At 44.7% G+C, this 20,420-nt stretch overlaps 1 protein-coding gene across 7 annotated transcripts in view; it reads right to left on the reverse strand.

The window, feature by feature from the left end:
• The window catches only part of sema4ba (sema domain, immunoglobulin domain (Ig), transmembrane domain (TM) and short cytoplasmic domain, (semaphorin) 4Ba), a 341,741-nt gene that overhangs the window by 38,683 nt on the left and 282,638 nt on the right, over nucleotides 1–20,420 (reverse strand). For all 7 annotated transcript variants that reach the window (XM_067971587.1, XM_067971584.1, XM_067971585.1 and 4 more), the window contains 5 exons: nucleotides 5,928–6,088; nucleotides 3,942–4,004; nucleotides 3,748–3,846; nucleotides 3,544–3,655; nucleotides 1,764–1,880 (listed from right to left, as the gene is read on the reverse strand). In XM_067971587.1, coding sequence (XP_067827688.1) covers nucleotides 1,764–1,880; nucleotides 3,544–3,655; nucleotides 3,748–3,846; nucleotides 3,942–4,004; nucleotides 5,928–6,088 — 552 coding nt within the window. The remainder of the gene's footprint in view (nucleotides 1–1,763; nucleotides 1,881–3,543; nucleotides 3,656–3,747; nucleotides 3,847–3,941; nucleotides 4,005–5,927; nucleotides 6,089–20,420) is intronic.

Consider the following 20,420-nt stretch of genomic DNA (forward strand, 5'->3'; position numbering starts at 1 on the left):
CAACAAAGTCAATTGACCGAGACTTTTGTTTATAAAGAGATTTTTGGATTGGTTTAAATGCTGAATATCAAATGTTGTGTAGAATTGCCAGGTTAGGGGCTGGATTTTTCCCTTCAGAACTCAGCAGCCCACGATTTTCCGTCCACTAAAATGAACTGGTGGTAAATTCCTGGTTTAAATCAGGGTTATTGTACTTCTCTGTGCAGTAACAATCTGTCGTTGCTAATGGTGAGCTTGGCACAAGGATCTATGACACGCAGAGGAGCAAATGTACAAATATAGTGCCCGTCTGTCTGGAGAGCAACAAAACATTTAATAGCAGGACAATAGTTACCATCAGTGTTTGACTTCATCTCAGCCAGGCTCAGTAATGCATCACCAGTGATAAGGATAGTCCAAATGGAATGTTTATTTATATTCTTAGTGCAACAATGTCAGCGAGAGAGAAGCGCCAGAACATCCACTGCCCGTGGACAGGGCCCACCGTCCCTTTAATCTCCGTAAATGCATTTGGACATTTGCCTCGGGGTCCAAACTCGAGTCTGTTGAACTAAGTGACATCTCCACTATCCAGCTGCCCTGAGTGTCTGCAGCTATATTATAGAGGCACTTTTTCATAATCCTTTCATTATTTTCATGTAAGTCCACTTTCAAATATCTCCATTGTTCGTCCACAGGGAGATTAGTGCATTACATGGCACAGTACTATAGAGTGAACACTGTAATATACTAATTAATAACTGAACTGGAGAGGCAAATTTGATGGGTTAAAATTAAGATTACACAGAATTACAGAGGTAAATGTTTAACTTGTTTTGCAGCGCACTTGTTTTGTTAAACGAATCAGTTCAGAAGAATATGCATCTGACTTTCTTTTATTATTTGTGTTCACCCTGTCTATACATGTTGTACCTCATTGTACCCGACTACAGTTACACCACGAGACTGAACCTTGAGTGTGTTATCCCAAGATTCAAGAGGAACTTGGCTCTTCAGTATCGGAGTGGAACAGCTTGGCAGGGCGGGAGGGTTTGGCAGGGCGGGAGGGCTTGGCAGGGCGGGAGGGCTTGGCAGGGCGGGAGAGCTTGGCAGGGCGGGAGAGCTTGGCAGGGCGGGAGGGTTTGGCAGGGCGGGAGGGCTTGGCAGGGCGGGAGGGTTTGGCAGGGCGGGAGGGCTTGGCAGGGCGGGAGAGCTTGGCAGGGCGGGAGGGTTTGGCAGGGCGGGAGGGCTTGGCAGGGCGGGAGAGCTTGGCAGGGCGGGAGAGCTTGGCAGGGCGGGAGGGCTTGGCAGGGCGGGAGGGCTTGGCAGGGCAGGAGGGTTTGGCAGGGCGGGAGAGCTTGGCAGGGTGGGAGAGCTTGGCAGGGCGGGAGAGCTTGGCAGGGCGGGAGGGTTTGGCTGGGCGGGAGGGTTTGGCAGGGCGGGAGGGCCTGGCAGGGCGGGAGGGCTTGGCAGGATGAAAGCTCTTATTGCAAGTATGGCAGGCAGAGCATTGCTTCCAGCCTTTTCTTAATCTAGCTGCTAGTATTGACCCGCCCGTTAATTTTGCCTCCTCCTTGCAGGGTCAGCACCTAACCTCCCCTCTACACCTCCCTTTATTGGCGAAGCTGAGAGCAGTAATCATGACCCAAACTCCCAGCCCCCTGTGCCACCTCTACACACCACTAGTACTGCTCCGCAAAATGCCTTTTGACATGAGCTGGTTGACGTTTTTAAGACAGTCACGCTTACAACTCTCATCTTGGAATTTGTTGCCCGTCACTTACCCTGGAGCCAGTTGAGAGAATTCTCAGTTTTTAAGGGTGGTTTGTTACCCAGACTTCTTGAAACGATTGGCTCATTCCCCTGAAAATTGCTGGCCGTTCCTGCATACAATTCCTCCTCTGGCAAAAATAAAGACACACAAGTATCAAAACCATCCATTTGTATTCTTCAGTATTTAATAAATAAACTTCACATACTTATATATCCAATTTTATCCAAGATGTAAAACATAATGGTGTAATAACTGAGGAATGCAGGCTGAGCTCTGGTCTCTATGGAGCCCAATCTATATTAATGAGCAGGAGGTTCAACTATATTCCATTTAACAGAAAAATAGTGACTTTCTATATGCACAACTTCAAAATGTTTAGACACACAAGCAGTGCTTTTATTGGATAATGATGAGTATTTCAAGAACTAATATGAGAAAAGGTCAGTCGCATTCTCTCATATTCATACATCTTATCCAGCAAAGGAGTACAGCCCATCATCATATAAACTTCTTCTGAATCATACCACACCAAAATTTTGCTCCTCACTGGTTCAATGCGTGGTGTAGCATTGAACCCTGCAGATTGAGATGGTACCATAGGAACAGGAGCTGGCCATTCAGCCCCTCAAGCCTGTTCCACCATTCAATTAGATCACGGCTGATCTGTACCTCAACTCCATTTATCAGCCTTTGCTCCATATCCCTTGATACTCTTACCCAACAAAAATCTATTGATCTCAGTGTTGAAAGTCCAATTGACCCCCAGCATCTACAGCCTTTTCGGGGAGAGAGTTCCTGATTTCCACTACCCTTTGTGTGAGGAAGAGCATCCTGATTTCACTGCTAAATGACCTAGCTGTAATTTTAAGATTATGCCCCCTCGTTCTGGATTCCCCCACCAGAGCAAATAGTTTCTCTTTAGCTACCCTATTGAATCATTTTATCATTTTAAAAGTCTCGATCACATTACCCCTCAATCTTCTATACTCAAGGGACTACAAGCCAGGATTGTGCAACCTGTCCTTATAATTTAACCCTCTAAGCCCCGGTATCAACTTAGTGAATCTGCATTGCACCCACTCCAAGGTCAATATATCCTTCCTGTGATGCGGTGCTCAGGTTTGATCCTTGGTCTATGTTGAGCTGTGATGTGGAGATGCCGGTGATGGACTGGGGTTGACAATTGTAAACAATTTTACAACACCAAGTTATAGTCCAACAAATTTATTTTAAATTTGAGCTAGTCTGTCTTAGGCTGCACACAATTCTCCTCAGCATCCTCAAGCTGGAGAAGGAGGAAAAGACCAGACTAGGTTTTCCATTTACCGATCACTATTCCTCTGGAGGTGCCTCTGTGTGAACATCGACAGAGGGCAGGATTGGGCTCGGCTCTGATGGTGCCCATCATCATAAAGCCTGCCACCGGGCCTTAGCTTTCACATGTACAACTGGCTACTGACTGTGAACCTACAGCTCAGCTCAGCTGTACCCAACTCCCAGGAGAGGTAAGGGGAAAAAAAACCGGGGGAGAAGAAAAATAAATAGCAGAAAGGATAGGAGAGAGAAGCAATGACTCAGAAAGTGAGGAAAGAAAAACTGACAGAAAGCTTTGGGAGAGCAGGGTCCAGTTGGCAGAAACTGTGTTTGAGCAGCAGAATAATCGCTGTTCTTTACTAGGAATAAGATATGCGCTCCAGCCACCAACCCTATAATCAGATAGGTTGAAGGCTCATGTAATGAGTTATAATAATGTATTCAGTAACAACTGCTTGAAACCTGCTTTTACCCACCAACCATAATTGCAGTCGACTTATAGGTCGGGTCAAAGGGACATCGGCCTTTTCCATCTTCAGTTAAAAGATTACCACTGGGACCTTTTGCAAGAGAGAAGTCTGCAATACGCTACAAGGCAAAGATAACAGATTACACTTTTGTGTGATTACATGGTAATATTTAGCCTTTCAATATCTAAAGGCAGCAATGTCAACACTTACGATGTAGGCACAAGTGGGGCTGAAAGCGTAAGTCCCACAAACATAAACGTGAGTATTGTTCAGCTGGAGGAGGATCTTGATGTAATTGAAGCAGTCACTCTGCACCAGACAAATACCAAAGCAGTTGTTAGAAGTTTTCACTATTGGACTTCAACGTATCTCAACAGATTATGTTCATAGTGAAGGGGCCTTACCGACAGGCTCTTGCCCTTAAAGTGACATTCTTTCCTCTTCTGCTCTGGAGTTTCCCAAATCACCTGTAAAGAGTGTTTGAATCTGGTTAAGGTTCTTGTGTTAACATTTGAAAACGGGTTTTCACAAGTGTTGCAGAAACCATTCAGTGTAAATAACAACAACCACTAGATTGTTCATTTTCACCAGCTTGCCTTGAGCTAGAGTGCTGTCGCAGGCAGGGAATGTGCAGTGCCCGGTTCTAGCAGCAGGAGACACTAATAACCTGCCAGTGATATGGGGCTAGAAATTCGTCGGCACCAGGTTTCAGGCGCAAATGTGTTAGGCCCCCTCATTTACATGTCTAGAAAATGGCCCGACCCAATACTGATCTTTCAGGCCTCCTTTGGGCACAACGAGGTCTAATCTTTACCCCATGATTTCTTTGTCTACCTGCCCGTTCCAAGACATCTCCCTTGAGCAGCCAAGTTAGGCTTCATAAATCCACTCAGCAGCAGGCTATAAACGTGCCAATGATACCACACACGAGCATTGCTGTCCTCTGCTGAAATTCTAACCTACGATCAAATGTATTTCCCAATGATGGTACGGACGTGCGAAAGTGGGAGTTCGATTGTTGAACGAGCAGAAGGAGCCAATTACCACATCGTACTTTGTCCGCCTCCAGTTATGACAACGGGGCAGCCCTTTCAGCGACCACCGTCATTAGTGGTCGACGGTCACATTGAGATGTGCACAGTCACCTCTTCAACATCCGTCAGATATTTTCCTCTTAGAATGTAGGAAATTTGTGACTAGTCTGGCCAATTTCCGAATACAACCCCCAGCTCCTCAAAAATCATCTCAGTTGATGTTCAACAACAGAAAGCATTTAATCATTTACCCCTAAAATGCTGAATAATGCAAATATGTTTTTAGTTCCAATAGAATAATAAAGAAAATCAGCATCCTGAGAGTTAAAGAAGTAATGGACATAAAACGTTTAATATGCAAAGGATCCCTTGCCGCCACCATAAAAATAGGGAGAAAATCAATCTAACAAAGAACTTGAGCAATTGGACAGGGTCCTCCACTTACATTGTAAACCATCCTATACTGTGTTTCAGATGACACACTGGAAGTACCACTTCCATTATAATAAGTGATTTAGTTCTGCCCTTTTCTCAGAGTTAATAGAATTTGGTGACTACGGTCTGTGGGGTGTTCATCAATAAAGAAGATAAATTTCTCCAAAACACTTCGCACTTTGTGTTTTCGTTCTATCTAAATTTTTTGGAAACGAATTTTCAGTCAGCTAAAAGGGTTGAAGTTCTATTGATAGTTTTAGTGGAAAAAGTTGCTTTGTGAAATGCGGATTATAAACATTCAATTTAGGATTATTAACCAGAAACACTTCACTGGCTGACTTCACACAGACAACCAGCTGTGGCTGACCTGCTAACCTCAAAACCAATTGGATCAGCTCTGTCAGATCTGGGCTGCAGCAGTCGATGGCGCCCTCCAAATTGGGAGAGAACAGAGGATTAGTCTCCACGTCCTTTGGGAAGCTGGGCTCATGTTGGTTCGGTAATCATGCAACACTAGTGACAGAAGTAGCTATCTTGTCAATCACCCTCCCAGCTGGAGGGGCCCAGCATTTAATGACAGAGGGGGAGGGAAGGGAAATTAGTTGAAGCGATGTGACAGGACAGTAGCCCTGTGACCCTGTGCCCCGTGTCTGGATCTACAGGTCTGACAGCTGACAGGGGCACTAAGTGATGTGTGTTTTGACAGTGTAAATCCAGTTCCCAATGGATTTGAGTCTGCTGCCGAAAGACCTTTTCGCTTGATACAATAGCACTAATTGTCCATTAAAAATCTAAATTAGAAGGGAAGTAACAGTTAAAGGAAAGAAGAAAAAGGAAGAGAACTAGCTAAATATTAAGGCATTGATTTTCCCTGTGCCAATTTAACATCCTGTCACCTTTCAGACATATATATGAATATACCTCATTTTTGAATTTATTGGGAGCAATATCCAAAATATCCAAGGAGAAAATGGCATCTCTTGCTCCAACATAGAGCACGCCTCCCTCAGCACTCAGAAGCAGCTTGGTATAATTTCGCACTCCATCCCGGTAGAAATGCTTGACGGGTCTGTCTGTGTTATCTGGGAAAGAAAAAGCCCACAGGTTACAGGAAGTGACAGACCTCGCTACAAAGGAAGACAACAACAACAACTTGAATTTATATAGCACCTTTAACGTAGTAAAACGTCCCAAGGCGCCTCGGAGGAGCGTTATCATACAAAATTCGATAGCCGAACCACATAAGGAGATATTAGGACAGGTGACCAAAAGCTTGGACAAAGAGGTAGGTTTTAAGGAGCGTCTTAAAGGAGGAGAGAGAGGTAGAGAGGCGGAGACATTTAGGAGGGAGTTCCTGAGTTTAGGGCCTAGGTAGCTGAACGCACGGCCGCCAATGGTGGAGCGATTAAAATCAGGGATGCGCATAAAGCAAGAATTGGAGGAGCGCAGACATCTCAGAGGGTTGTAGGGCTGGAGGAGGTGACAGAGATAGGGAGGGGCCAGGCCATGGAGGGATTTGAAAACAAAGATGAGAATTTTAAAATCAAGGCGTCGCCGGACAGGCGGCTGACAGCAGCTTCTTACTGAAAGCTCTGTTCAGTCAGAGGCCTTATGGAAGTTTCAATTTAAACTGGATGGGGGTCATTTCTGGTTAAATACCTGGGGGTTGAGTTCCCTTTGGACGCAATCGGTAATTGGCCACAAATTGCACCAGTTAGGTTACAGTTCGAGTTTCCGCTAAAATGCATTTGCATAATCCCAAACATAAAATCTTCCATGAACCAGTGCAATCGGTCAGCTTAATAAAACGTAATCGTTTATTTCTTTTTCTTTGCAATTAGGAATATTGATTGATGTATTTAAGATGTATTTAAGAGTGGTAACTTGATGCAGTTTTATTAATACAACTGAAAATAGATTTATCACAAAAAATAAGCATTTTTAATACTAGTGTCCAGTCCTCCGCCTGTGAGTAACCTGATTTTAAATCACTTAAAATTACTTAAAAAAACAATACTGGACCATTTACTACTTTAATTGGTGTACACTAGTCAGTTTCTTGGTAAATTAAATATTTTTTAATATGTAAATTGTTTAAAACGTGCCTACTAGTGCCTGTCCGCCAAAGAAAACGAGCTCAATTTGAAGGCCCTCATCGAACGGCCACAAATGGTGGAATCTGGCCATCTTCGTTATTTCGATCTGGGGGCGTGGCCAGTTTTGTGGGCGGGGCCAGCTCGGGGCGCAATGATTTTTTGAACCAGTGCAAAAAATCGGGGAAATTCTGATTACGCTGGGTGCAAATCGATTTTCAGCGATCTTTAGCGCTGGTTCAGGCGGATAAAACCAGCTCAAACTGGCTGAAACTGCAGTTCAATGGACGCAGTAAGTTTACTTCCAAGTTAGAGAAAAAACGGTATTCTTCTTTATTTCACTCTATCGACCCAAAAATTATAAGACGACTCCGAGTTACTAAATAATTTACAATTACTGCCGATGCAAATATCAAACAAGCTGGTTTGGTGAATGTCTGTAATGAGACCAATGGTTGCACAGATGATCTGCTGGAATCAGATGATCTGTTTACAAATCTAACCTCGACACTGGGTGTATTGCCTTGGGTAATTTACAACAACTTGCATTTATATAGCGCCTTTAATGTAGTAAAATGTCCCAAGGTGCTTCTCAAGAGCGTAATCAGACAAAATTTGACTCTGAGCCAAAGGAGATATTAGGACAGGTTACCAAAAGGTTGGTCAAAGAGGTAAGTTTTAAAGAGCGTCTCAAAGGAGAGAGAGGTGGAGGGGCAGAGAGATTTAGGATAAGAATCTCATATAAAAATTAAATTAATTATACATGTAAAAAAATTCTAGGACAGAATATTAATGCAAAAGAGCACACTTAATAGTTTTGGATTCCTTTTCAAAGATATAGAGGAAAGGATGCAGAAAGAAAGGATTTTCATCCATCTGGTATCTTATTAATTCATGTCCTAAAGTAATTCACAACTAATGGATTACATTTGAGGTGCAGTCACTGTAAATGAATGAATGAGCAGCTAGTCTGCTTACACTGGTTTTGGTCCAGGGAGGAATGTTGGCCAGACATCGGGAGGATTCCCTATTTCTTTGAACAGTGCCATGGGATCCTTTATGCCACATAAGCAGATGGGGCTTTGGTTTAACAGATCACTTGAAAGACGGCACCTTCGACAGTGCAGCATTCTCTCAATACCGCACTGAACTGTGAGCTTGAACCTACAATCGTCTGACTCAGAGACGACAGTACTACAAAACTGCCAAGCTGACACTTACAAGATACTACCTTAATAATATGGTTGTTATCCACAGATTTAGGCTGATCCCCTGTCAGTCTGCCTGTTATAGTACACAGCTTCTGAAAACTGTTGACACGAATATGGTTTTCTGTGACATAACCTTGCAGACACATTTATTGCCACATTGGGAAATGTTCGTACAGATCTTAAGAATAGATTTTATGTCTTTGCGCACTGGGAGATCATATTGAGAATTCGGGGACTAAGTTCAATTGTTGGAAACATGAATTCATAACATCTAAAGTTCCTGCATAAAGCTTGGAGCAGCTGGGTCAGGGAGGGGCGCTTGGTGGAGGGGCGAGCAGCGATCGGGGGGGAGCAGAGATCGGGGGAGGGAGGGAAGCAGCGATCGGGGGAGGGGGAAGCAGCGATCGGGGGAGGGGGAAGCAGCGATCGGGGGAGGGGGAAGCAACGATCGGGGGAGGGGGAAGCAACGATCGGGGGAGGGGGAAGCAGCGATCGGGGGAGGGGGAAGCAGCGATCGGGGGAGGGGGAAGCAGCGATCGGGGGAGGGGGAAGCAGCGATCGGGGGAGGGGGAAGCAACGATCGGGGAGGGGGGGAAGCAACGATCGGGGGAGGGGGAAGCAGCGATCGGGGGAGGGGGAAGCAGCGATCGGGGGAGGGGGAAGCAGCGATCGGGGGAGGGGGAAGCAACGATCGGGGAGGGGGGAAGCAACGATCGGGGAGGGGGGAAGCAACGATCGGGGGAGGGGGAAGCAACGATCGGGGAGGGGGGAAGCAACGATCGGGGGAGGGGGAAGCAACGATCGGGGGAGGGGGAAGCAACGATCGGGGAGGGGGAAGCAACGATCGGGGGAGGGGGAAGCAATGATCGGGGGGGGGAAGCAGCTATCGGGGAAGGGGGAAGCAATGATCGGGGGAAGGGGGAAGCAATGATCGGGGGAAGGGGGAAGCAGCTATCGGGGGAGGGGGGATGAGCAGCCGGCAGCAGCCTGCGTGGGTTGGATGTGAGGTCGGGAGATGCACTCCTGTTCTTCCCGTCCCCTCATTCAACAAAGTATATTTTAAGCACTTACCTCGTTGGTTGCGGCCTGCAGCGTTCCCTTTAAGGACCGTCTGTTAGACCACACATGCAGCCGGCGCAGGGAAAACCAATTGGGGCCCTCAAACAGGTGTTATGTCCCTCATTTGGATATGCATAGGGCCTAACACTTGTATCAGGTGTGGGGGCTACACGGCGATTTTTTGGCCTTTACCAATATGGTGGGCGGGGTCACTTTCTGGCTCGTAATGGGCACGCGCTTCCTGCCTGTCATATTGGAGGTTTCGGAGACCGTTTAGCACTCGAAAATTGGGTGCCACGCGGCTGAATTTCTAGGGGACTAAATTATCCTCTGCACACCTGGTCCAATTATCCACCGTCCTCTAATCCCACTTAACCTGAAGGACTGGACTTGTCCTTGACGCCCTATGTGCATGTCATGGGAGGTCAACTAGTTACTCTTTAAAACGGTTCTCATTTAAGCCTCATCATTGTGACATGACCACTAGGTACAAAGGCAACATTAATTCCATGAATGAACCGTCTGGATATAAAAACCCTTCTTTGGTAACATTGAAAAAAATGTGCTTGTCACAAGGGAGATTATGAGCTTAAATATTTATGAAACATCTCATTTTCTATTCCAAATATTGACACCTGTTGTTTCGCCTCTGCCTAATTATATTTTGATGGCTGCCAAAATGTCACATTCACACTAAGGTTATGAAAATACCAAGTAAACTGTTACCTTTAGATAAGAGTTCAATCTACTAAATATGGACACGATGGACTCAACATTCTTGGCACTGAACCATTATTAAATTACAGTAACACCACTGCCCTTTATGAGGTGGGGGGGGGCAGAGGTGGTTTTAATGCATATCATAAATTTATTAATTTTTCAGTGGCCTCTGGCCTCATTACTCACGATCTCAACGCTGGCATTCTCAATCAAAAAAAAATGACATTGCTTAAATAAAACTGACCCAAGAGGGGGAGAGACTTCTGTCAACTTTAGTGTTTTTTTGCTTATTCTCAAGAAAACAAATGACTATCATTTTCAGTGCTGTGAGAGATCAATTGACTTCCCTGTGCTCAGTCAGGATTCCAGCAGGCTGACACAAAAACCAAACTGCAAATGAATTTAAATTGATTAATAACGTAACGTACTGATTAGTTTACATGCTGCCATCATATTTTTATGATACCTCATGTCAGGGTTTGTGTCCACGCAATTATATTGCAAATTATTGGTTAGGCCTCAGCTGGAGTATTGTGTTCAATTCTGGGCACCACACCTTAGGAAGGATGTCAAGGCCTTGGAGAGGGTGCAGATTTACTTGAATGGGACCAGGGATGAAGGGCCTTCAGTTGTGTGGAGAGACTAGAGAAGCTGGGATTGTTCTCCTCAGAGCAGAGAAGGTTAAGGGGAGATTTAATAGAGGTGTTCAAAATTATGAAGGATTTTGATAAGAGCAAATAGGGAGAAATTGTTTCCACTGGCAGGAGGGTCAGTAACCAGAAGACACATAATTGGCAAAAGAACGAGGGGAGATGAGGAAACATTTTTTTTATGCAGCAAGTTGTTATGATCTGGAATGCACTGCCTGAAAGGGCGGTGGAAGCAGATTCAATAGTAGCTTTCAAAAGGGAGTTGGATAAATACTTAAAGGAAAAATTGGCAGGGCTGTGAGGAAAGAGTGGGGGGAGGGACGAATTGGATAGCTCTTTCAAAGAGCCGGCACAGGCACGATGGACCGAACGGCCTCCTTCTGTGCTGTATCGTTCTATCATACGGCGAAGAATTTGTTAACAGCTTGTGGTTAGGAAACGATTCATTACATTGATTTTCTTCATTTTATTTACTTCTAATTTATAAGATAACATGATCAATCAAAATAAAACACAGATGGCTTCCCCACAAGTTATTCAGGACTGTGTTAAAAATGTTGCAATTTGAACAATATTTGCCTTGAGTTTTCAATTAGCTCTAATGGGTTCAAGTTCAGAACACCATGGGAGGAACCGGATGAGGGAGTGGATTAGTACAGTCCCTTCACCTCTGGGGCCTGGCTTTGAAGCAGGCCCAAACAGATGGGAATGGAAACCTCCTCTTTCCAACGGCTGCAGGAGTTCGACGTCTGAAAAGTTTTATCAGGTCTCTGGTGCCCGCAAGCCCACGGCAGAAAACTCTCAGACTTTAGCGATAATTGTCAGAGAGGCCACTGGTTTGGGGGAAGAGAAAATCTCACACTGATACGACAGATGTTGCCCTTTTAAAGTTGGAACTTAAAGAATGTTACTGGGGCATTGTGAGCCTTATTCCGAGCTTTGCCCAAACTGTACCCAATCTGAGAGTGTTTGATGCTGACGCTGGGTTTAAATGTTTCACTTGCCACCAATGACATCCCTCACCCTGAGAGGCGTAAAATTCACCCACCAGAAACGCAAAAAAAGAAAGTTCAGAATAATAACGTTAGTGATATAACAAGAACTACCTTTTTAGATCTAACAACAACAACATCAGCTTGCATTTATACAGCACCTTTAAGGTAGTAAAAAGTCCCAAGGTGCTTCACAGGAGCGATTATCAAACAAAATTTAACGCTGAGCCAATGAAGGAGATATTAGGATAGATGATCAAAAGTTTGGTCAAAGAGGTAGGTTTTAAGGAGTGTCTTAAACGAGGAGGGAGATGTAAAGAGGCGGAGAGGTTTAGGGAGGGAATTCCTGAGCTTAGGGCTTAGACAACTGAAGGCACGGCTGCCAGTGGTGGAGCGATTGAGATCAGGAATGCACAACAGGCCAGAATTGGAGGAGCACAGAGGTCTCGGAGGGCTGTAGGGCTGGAGGAGGTTACAGAGAGAGGGCTTAGAAATTCGGGCGTGCCCAGGGTACTTTCCCTGCGCCTGTATGGTGAGGCCCGAGGTGCCCCCGATATTGGGCCTCTGGTCTCTTTATAATGGAGCCAGCGTGGTGCGAACAGCCTGCCAGCAAAGAGGAGACTTGGATCAGGCCGTTGTTGATATTGTGGCAGCCTTCAGGTAAGTGATGCCGGGGGTCAGGATCGAGGCGTGGGGAAGGATAGGAGGCCTGGGGTCGGAGGTTGGGAGAGGAGACCGAGTGTCGGAGGCAGGGGAGAAGGATAAGAGGCTGGGGGGGAGGGGGGGGGGGGAAGGATTGGAGGCTGGGGGACGGGGGAGGGCAGCAGCGGCCGGTGTCTTTCAATGTGGGCTCCACATTCAGGTAAGCAATTGTGAAAAACGTTTAGGTCACAGGCCATCCCAGGGTCTGTTTTTATTGAGCACAGTCAGCGTTGGCTGCCTCGGGGCAAACCAAGCTTGAAGTGGGGGCCTCAAACAGGCGTTAGGCCCTTTATTTGCATACGCAAGAGGCCTAATGTCTGTTTAACAGCCTCAGACACCGATTTTCTTTCCTTTTGCCGGGCAGCAAACCTCCCGCTGGAAATGTGCGAGTGCTTCCTGCCCAGCTGGAAGCTTAGTAGGGAATTTAGCGCCTAAAAAATAGGCGCTGCGCAGTCAAATTTATAGGCCAAGATGTTACTCTAATGTAAAACTATCTACAACAACTGCGCGTATTTAATAATATATTAAAACCTCCACACTCGCACATGAAGTAAAAAACATTACCTAGGCCTATCACAAATCTCAAGTGAATTAAGTTTAGAGACTTATTCTTCATAATAAACAAACAAACGTTACACAAAATACATTAGAAGGAGCCTTTAGCTCCCTGGAGAACCAGCTGGCTCCTGGTACAGTAACACAGGGCGTTCTTCTGAGATGGTAGATGATCCATTATCATTTTTCCCAGAACATTCTGAGCTCGGCTTAAGTCCAACTGCATACCACTTGTGGTTTTGTGGAACCGTTTTGCTGCTGTGGTTGTAGATCGTAATTCCAGATTGGCTGTCCGTCATCTGCCAACGAAGTGGGTGTTTATCTTTGTAAGTACTCAGCTGGGCCACCAAGTATGGCCACGTCATCGAGGGGCCTGCAGTCAACCTCAGGAGATAAAATGGTTGCTGTCTACCTCACCCAAGTCACCCCACATCACAAGTGCTCTTGTTTTTGACAGATATGGGCGATTGTTGGTTTTATATATTTGTTTTCAGGTTGTGGATGATAATGTCAATGCTGCTGATTTATCTCCCATCCCTAGTTTCCCCCAGAAGATGAAACTGGGTCTTCTTATGGCAATTATTTGTGTTGCTGAGTGGCTCGCTAGGCCAGTTCAGAGGGTATTAAGAGTCAACCATGGCCATCATCTTAAGGGGCCAGGGGGCCAGAGTCTCCCTACATTGGGAGTTCCCATCTCCTGAGGTCTCAGTGGGACCTGGCACATGGTCGGTGGAGGTACGTGTTCTAACCTGGATAGCTGTGTGGCGAACGATGGAATAGTTGCTTCCCAGCCGTTATTCACAGAGCTCCATATTACCCACTCCACAACTGAGATAAGCTCTCTTATATATGACTACAAGAGAGCCCCAATTGATACACACCACCTGAATACAATTAACACTAATTGATATAAATCACATGGATACAATTAACACTACGTCTCAGACATCTCCTCGACAGCTGATGGTTATGGGGCCCATCCGGACAGATGGAATTTTTTTATTGAAACAGTTTAAAGTGACCCTCTTTGTGAGGAGACTATTATCAAATGCTTAATTTTTACTTCAGGCAAGAAGCCTAGATCAGAGGCAGAGAGAGAGAAAGGGAGGGAGTGATTACCTGTGCTTTCTTTTGAGGAATCGTGAGCAATAATCTAAAGTGTTACTTGAAAAGAAACTGAGATTGCCCAATCCCACTATTCCCAACAGCCTGCTTAAAATAGGACACAGTCATTGCATACGCTGTTTATTTTGGGTTTCCAATGTACCGGGCAAACAGATTGAAAGATCTCCAGGTGAAGCTAGTCCTGAGCCTGACTAAATCCAGCAACAGCAGGTCCAGGATGCATCAGTTCTCCAGGCAGGATTCCTGAAACTGCTTGCTTAATTTCTGGTTCTAGTCCATGCCTGGTGACTTTTGAATCCCAACACCTACCAACTTGCTGGATGCATTCTGCGACCGTTGGGCCCAAACACAGAGATTTTGTTGTGACATCCTCTTTAGTTATCTTAATTACTTTTGTTTTGACGGATTTGATTGTTGTGCCTTCCATTTTCATTTGTTGCTTCTCCTGACTGATCATTCAAGATTGCTTGTTTTCATAAATCCTTTGTCATACTGTAGTCACCCTCCTCACTTTTGATAGGTGCTCCCTCCCTACCTTCTTCGTTTTGATTTATTGTTCTTTTATTTTAAGCCAATTAACAAGTGTAAGACAGGGGCCTGAGACAGGAAGATAGACTTCAAGTGGACATTGTTCTACTGTATGTAACAATATACAAGCAAATCTCCCATGGCACTGCACACAGTAAGTCAGAGGATTTTCTGTTTATAGGACAAGAACTTCACGACATGTAAAACACAATGGGCCTGCAATTTACGTCCAGGCAGGAGGCTCCATCCCAAATCCTAGAGGCAGGGGCGCCTGCACGACTTGGAGGAATCACCCACTTCTGCAAGGGCGCATTAGCAGCGCCCTCTCCAAACTGCTGATGGAATGTTCGGGCGATGCCGTGCCGTTCCAACAGGAAGCCCCTGAAGATAGGTATCCTCTTCGAATCTTTTGTTCCCAATGCAGCAAGTGGGACTCTCGGAGAATCCTCTCTGGGATCAATTAACTTTCCCTAGTAAAGGTGTAGTGCGTCTCTCAGTTGGCATGAGATGGCCAATTCAAAGGGCAGTTAAGAGTCAACCACGTTAGTGTGGGACTGGAGTCACATCTAGGCCCAGACCGGGTAAATACAGCAAGTTTCCTTCCCGAAAGGACATTGGTGAATCAGTTGGGTCTTTACAACAATCCGACAGCACCATGGTCACTTTTACTGGTTCCAGTTATTTATTTTCAGATTTTTTTAAAAAAAACTGAATTCAAATTTTCAAGGTGGGATTTGAACTCACATTCTCTGGATTACTAGTGCAGTAACGTGACCATTACACTACTGTACCCATAGTGTGACAGAGAAGTGAAATGGATAGGAAATGCACACTCGAAGTTCCAGTTTTATGTAACAGATAGATAGACACATAGATACTCTACTGCAGTGGGGTTGCCAACCCTCCAGGATTGCCCTTTGTTTCCAGGAGTTGAAGTATAAACTTCTGGACAATGCTGTGAACGACCTGGGAGAAAAATCATAGGGGAATTTTTTAAAATGTGTTTTTTATTTAATTTTCTTTGAACACTTTTATTAGTTATAAAAGTATTGGAGATGGGGGTGGGGAAAGCCTGTTTGAGTGGGTAGGGCAGTTGGAGGTGAGAGGTCACGTACTGAAACCTCCAGGAATATTTCCAACCAGAGTTGGCAACCCCACGCTGCACATGTCTTTTACTGGTCAGATACCACTTCAAATGTAAGTTAAAAGCCATCTTGGTAGAACACCCCAGGGTAGTGCTGTGAAGCATTTCAATTTCAAACTCATCAGAAAGTGTCCACCTCATCTCTAAGTGAGTGAGACCTGCAGGTCACTGCTGCTCCATGTAGTCCTTTGTGTAGAAACCATTCAGCAATACTCCGCCTCTACATTTGTGGGAAAGCTTTCAATTACTATCGCTGTTCTCAAGCAAATACGTTCAACTCTTTCCATCCCACCACGCTGTCTGGATTAACCCTTCAGCTGTCTGGCACATACTCACAGCTCCCGTAAGTCTCGTATTTAACAGAAAAGTCTGTGCGACGAATTAGAATCTAATCAGACTTGCTCCTGTAAGCAATACAGACTTGGCACTCAAGCAAGATGAGGTTGGCGCTCAATCGTCTTAGAAATATTGTAATTAGTTTATCAACTCTTTGCTTATATTCTGCTATATTTTACTTGGTTTATCCATATTTTTATCACACAACTAACAACCATCCATTCATTCAGCAATTGAACCTCAAACACAACAAAAAAAAACAGCAAACATTTTATAAGAGAAGCAAATTACACAAATGCAGATTTTCTCTAATTGCTTCTTGTTGAATGAATTGGTCCCAGGGTTTGAATCAGATAAAATTCGGAACGAGGGAGAATTCTTTGTGGCTTCCAGTCGCTGCTGGTGTGGTTACCAAGGAGCAAACAGCAGCTTGCTAGTCTCAACTATTGCCCAATCTCATTTCAGCTGAAACATGTTCAGGTGGACTGGGGAATGTCCCATTCATTTCCTTTGAAGGATTCATCTATGACATATGGTGGTATAGTGTGCAGTTCATGCAGGCAGATTACAGAAAGGCTTACTCACCCTCACTCCAATTGTGTCTGTCTGAAACATTATGGTCAGACACAGTGCCAAGTAATGGGTCTATTACAGTGATGTCCAACACATTTGGCACTTGCTACTTGTGGCTAATTGGGAATCTGGGTGTGGCTAATTTCATTTCTGATTAGTAAACAAAAACTGAGTAACAGACACCGTCGTTGGTCATGTGATCTCAATACTCATATTTGCATGGCGTACGCATGTGAACTTTAACCTTTTTGTGCGTGCGTTTGTTGGTCAAATGGCAACAAGAAATGCAGAGGGTGCGAGTGTTTTATTGATCCTTTTGAGTGCTTTATTTCCTTGGTTACTGAATGGCGGGAGATGTTTGTTAAGTAAATGTATACGTGAAATACATTTAGCTGTATTGTGTGTAAGGTGTTTCTTTTACTATAATTAGTGCACGTGGCTAAAACAGTGTTGCCGTAGCCACATCTGTAGCTAGTCAGCCATTTCTATTGGACAACACTGGCCTATTACAGTGCGGTACTGATGCTGTGCTTTTTCAGCATTTTCTCCTCTTTTTCCAGATTTTCGAATGGACACCAAATATGATGCATATCCTGTTTATTTCTCCCCCTCTCCCCCTCCAGTGAACCAGGCGAGCAGGTTGGAAGAGCAAGCCCATGATGTGTAAGACCCCTGGGCAGGATTTCTTCGACTCTTTGCCTATGCTTTAAGCTCTAGTTCATGCCCGTGGAATCCGTGGCATCAACATGTGGTGTGTCTGCCAACTCACTGGATACCTTCCGTGACCAGTTTTCCTTTGTTTAAAATGTATTTGTGTGGGCCCATTCCTCCCTGCGATTATTAATGGTATTGCCCCTTCAAAGGAAGATACTCGAAGCCTTCCAGTAGGATTGGGATTGCCAATTCCCATAGTTCCCACCAGCCTGCTTAAAATAGGACACATTCGTTGCATACCCTGTTTATTTTGGGTGGGCACTGTACAGAGATTTTGTTTTGACTTCCTCTTTAGTTATTTGAATTACTTTTGCTTTCTTTTGACAGCCGTGGCTCAGTGGGTGGCACTCTCGCCTCTGAGTCAGAAGGTTTGTGGGATCAGGCCCCACTCCAGAAGACTTGAGCACAAAATCAAGGCTGACACTCCCAGTGCAGTACTGAGTGAGTGCTGCACTGTCAGAGATGCCGTCTTTTGGATGAGACGTTAAACCGAGGCCCCGTCTGCTCTCTCAGGTGGACGTAAAAGGTCCCAAGGCACTATTTCGTAAAAAAGCAGGGGAATTCTCTCCAGCTTCCTGACCAACACTAAAAAAAAATGGTTATCTGGTCATTATCTCGTTGCTGTTTGTGGGACCTTGCTGTGCACAAATTGGCTGCCGCGTTTCCTACATTACAACAGTGACTACACCTCAAAAAGTACTTCACTGGCTGTAAAAGGCTGTGTAACGTCCTGAAGTCCTGAAAGTCACTGTACAAATGCAAGTCTGTCTTTCTTTCTTTCATTGGGAACTGGTTTGAGTGGACTATTCCGCCCCCCCGTTAGTTTGATATTGTCACCCCCCTTTGAGCCGAGACACTTGGTGAATCCCAATGGAGTTGGACTTGGCTCAATCCCACAATTGCTATCGGCCAACGTAAAAGATTCATTGCATATCCTTTATTCATATTCCAATAAGGAGAGGCTATCATTAATCCACATTTAATCTATCTCTGTCATTCCTTAGCCCATGGACTTAATTTGTCCTTTGAATGTAACCTTTCAGATGTCATTCAGATCTTTCAAAAATCAATGGCATTCCTTTTTCACTTAAATCTAATTGAATGAAAATCAAAATCTGTACAAGCAAAATGATTTGCAGTCCATCCTTTTTCTTGTTTAATAAAGCATTTCTCACTTGATTACTGAATGAGTGGCCTGTGATAGAAAGGTTTGGAAAATTTGGTGTTTTTATCAGTGCTTTATTGAAATTCTGATCGATGCATCTCATTTCTTGGCCAATCAATTATATGTTTAGCAACATTCAGCTGTACTATCAAAACTGAGGTTAAAAGCTGACTGGAAAAGCTCAAACCACAGGCATGTGTGCGACTGTCTCCATTCAGTAATTTGAGTCTTGAGGAGACTCGCTTATGTAAATAAATAATAAAAATCCAGGCTTCCAGTCGAGGCTGAGTTAACTCATCTCAGCCAGCGTGACAGCCTGGCTTCAGGTACCTGGGGAGGGAAGAAAATACAGTCAGCGTTCCTGCTCCTGATTGCTATCCAGTGATCCTGCTGGAAAGCGCACATGTTGAATGAGGGCGAGATCGGGCTCAGTTCTGACTCCCCACTGTGGGCAGACAACCCAATGTTGCCTGTTGTACGTGCCTACATTTGGACAAGGTATCAAAGGGTTGCAACTGTATCTTGGAACGAGTTAGGAGAAGAACAAAGCAGGGGTGGAAATAACCTGGCCTGGTAACTGAAAGGGAGCAAATGACCCCCTACCTTGCAAGAGAGCTATGCCAGCAGACCCAGGGATTGCATCGTAAGGCTACGATGTAGATCTTGTAGTAACTTCACATGGACAGAGGGTTAGTGAAAAAAGTTTGCTGATTAAAATTAAAAATGATTGAAAACAACAAGTATAATCTGAACATAAATAAACTTGGGAGATCCAGGTACTTAATTTGTCATTTGTTAAAATGGGGTTAAATTTTAAATCAGTTGATGTGCAAACCTGCCTGTCAATAGTAAACCTGTCAAAATAAGCAGCAAAATAAAGGCTGGCAAAGAAACTCTGTTTTTTCCATCTGACTTTTCACAGGTTAAATCTGCCAATTTGTTTTTGAATAATTAGGAACATAGGAACAGGAGTAGGCCATTCAGCCCCTCGAGCTTGTTCCGCCATTCAAATGGTCTGGTCGTTATCACATTGCTGTTTGTGGGTTGAGGGATAAATATTGGCCAGGACACCGGGGAGAACTCCCCTGCTCCTCTTCAAAATAGTGCCATGGAATCTTTTACGTCCACCCGAGAGGGCAGATGGGGCCTCGGTTTAATGTCTCATCCGAAAGACGGCACCTCTGACAGTGCAGCACTCCCTCACTACTGCAATGGGAGTGTCAGCCTGGATTACATGCTCGAGTGTCTGGAGGGGGACTTGAACCCACGACATTCTGATTCAAGAGGTAAGAGTGCTACCCTCTGAGAGGTGGCTGACACCTCCTAATTTTCACCTCCGCAGAATATTCTTAAAAAGGTGCAGAAAGCACGGCCTCCCCCCTGACGCAATCGTGTAATTCCTCTACATGCACGAGTGAGAGGCCATTAGCTGTTGTCACTCAGTATCAGGTGAAACAGCTACAAGGAGCAGTGCGGCAAAGGCTTTTTGATGAAAGTATGGACTTTCTTTCAGTGTCTGAGCTGCAGCTGACAACAAAGAAATAACAAAATATAAGACATCAATCACGCAGCATCGACAACCTATGCCTAGGGTCATAGCATGGTGTCTTCTTCACATGAGAACTTCAAGAGGCTGTCATCTGATCATCTGATGAAAGCTGCCTTTTTATTAGTGAATCTTTTCGGCTTGGCTTGGTTTCCATGGCAGAGTTAAGAATATATGGGAGGTGTATGTACTGGCAGGTGATCTGGATAATTGTCTACTTGTCCTAACCTTGAAAATGAGCTCAATTATCAACAAGTGTGGACCACACTATATTAGAGGAAATAAGTTTCAAGTTAAAATG

Source organism: Heptranchias perlo, chromosome 34 (genome assembly GCF_035084215.1).
Source record: "Heptranchias perlo isolate sHepPer1 chromosome 34, sHepPer1.hap1, whole genome shotgun sequence".
Classification (NCBI taxonomy): domain Eukaryota; kingdom Metazoa; phylum Chordata; class Chondrichthyes; order Hexanchiformes; family Hexanchidae; genus Heptranchias; species Heptranchias perlo.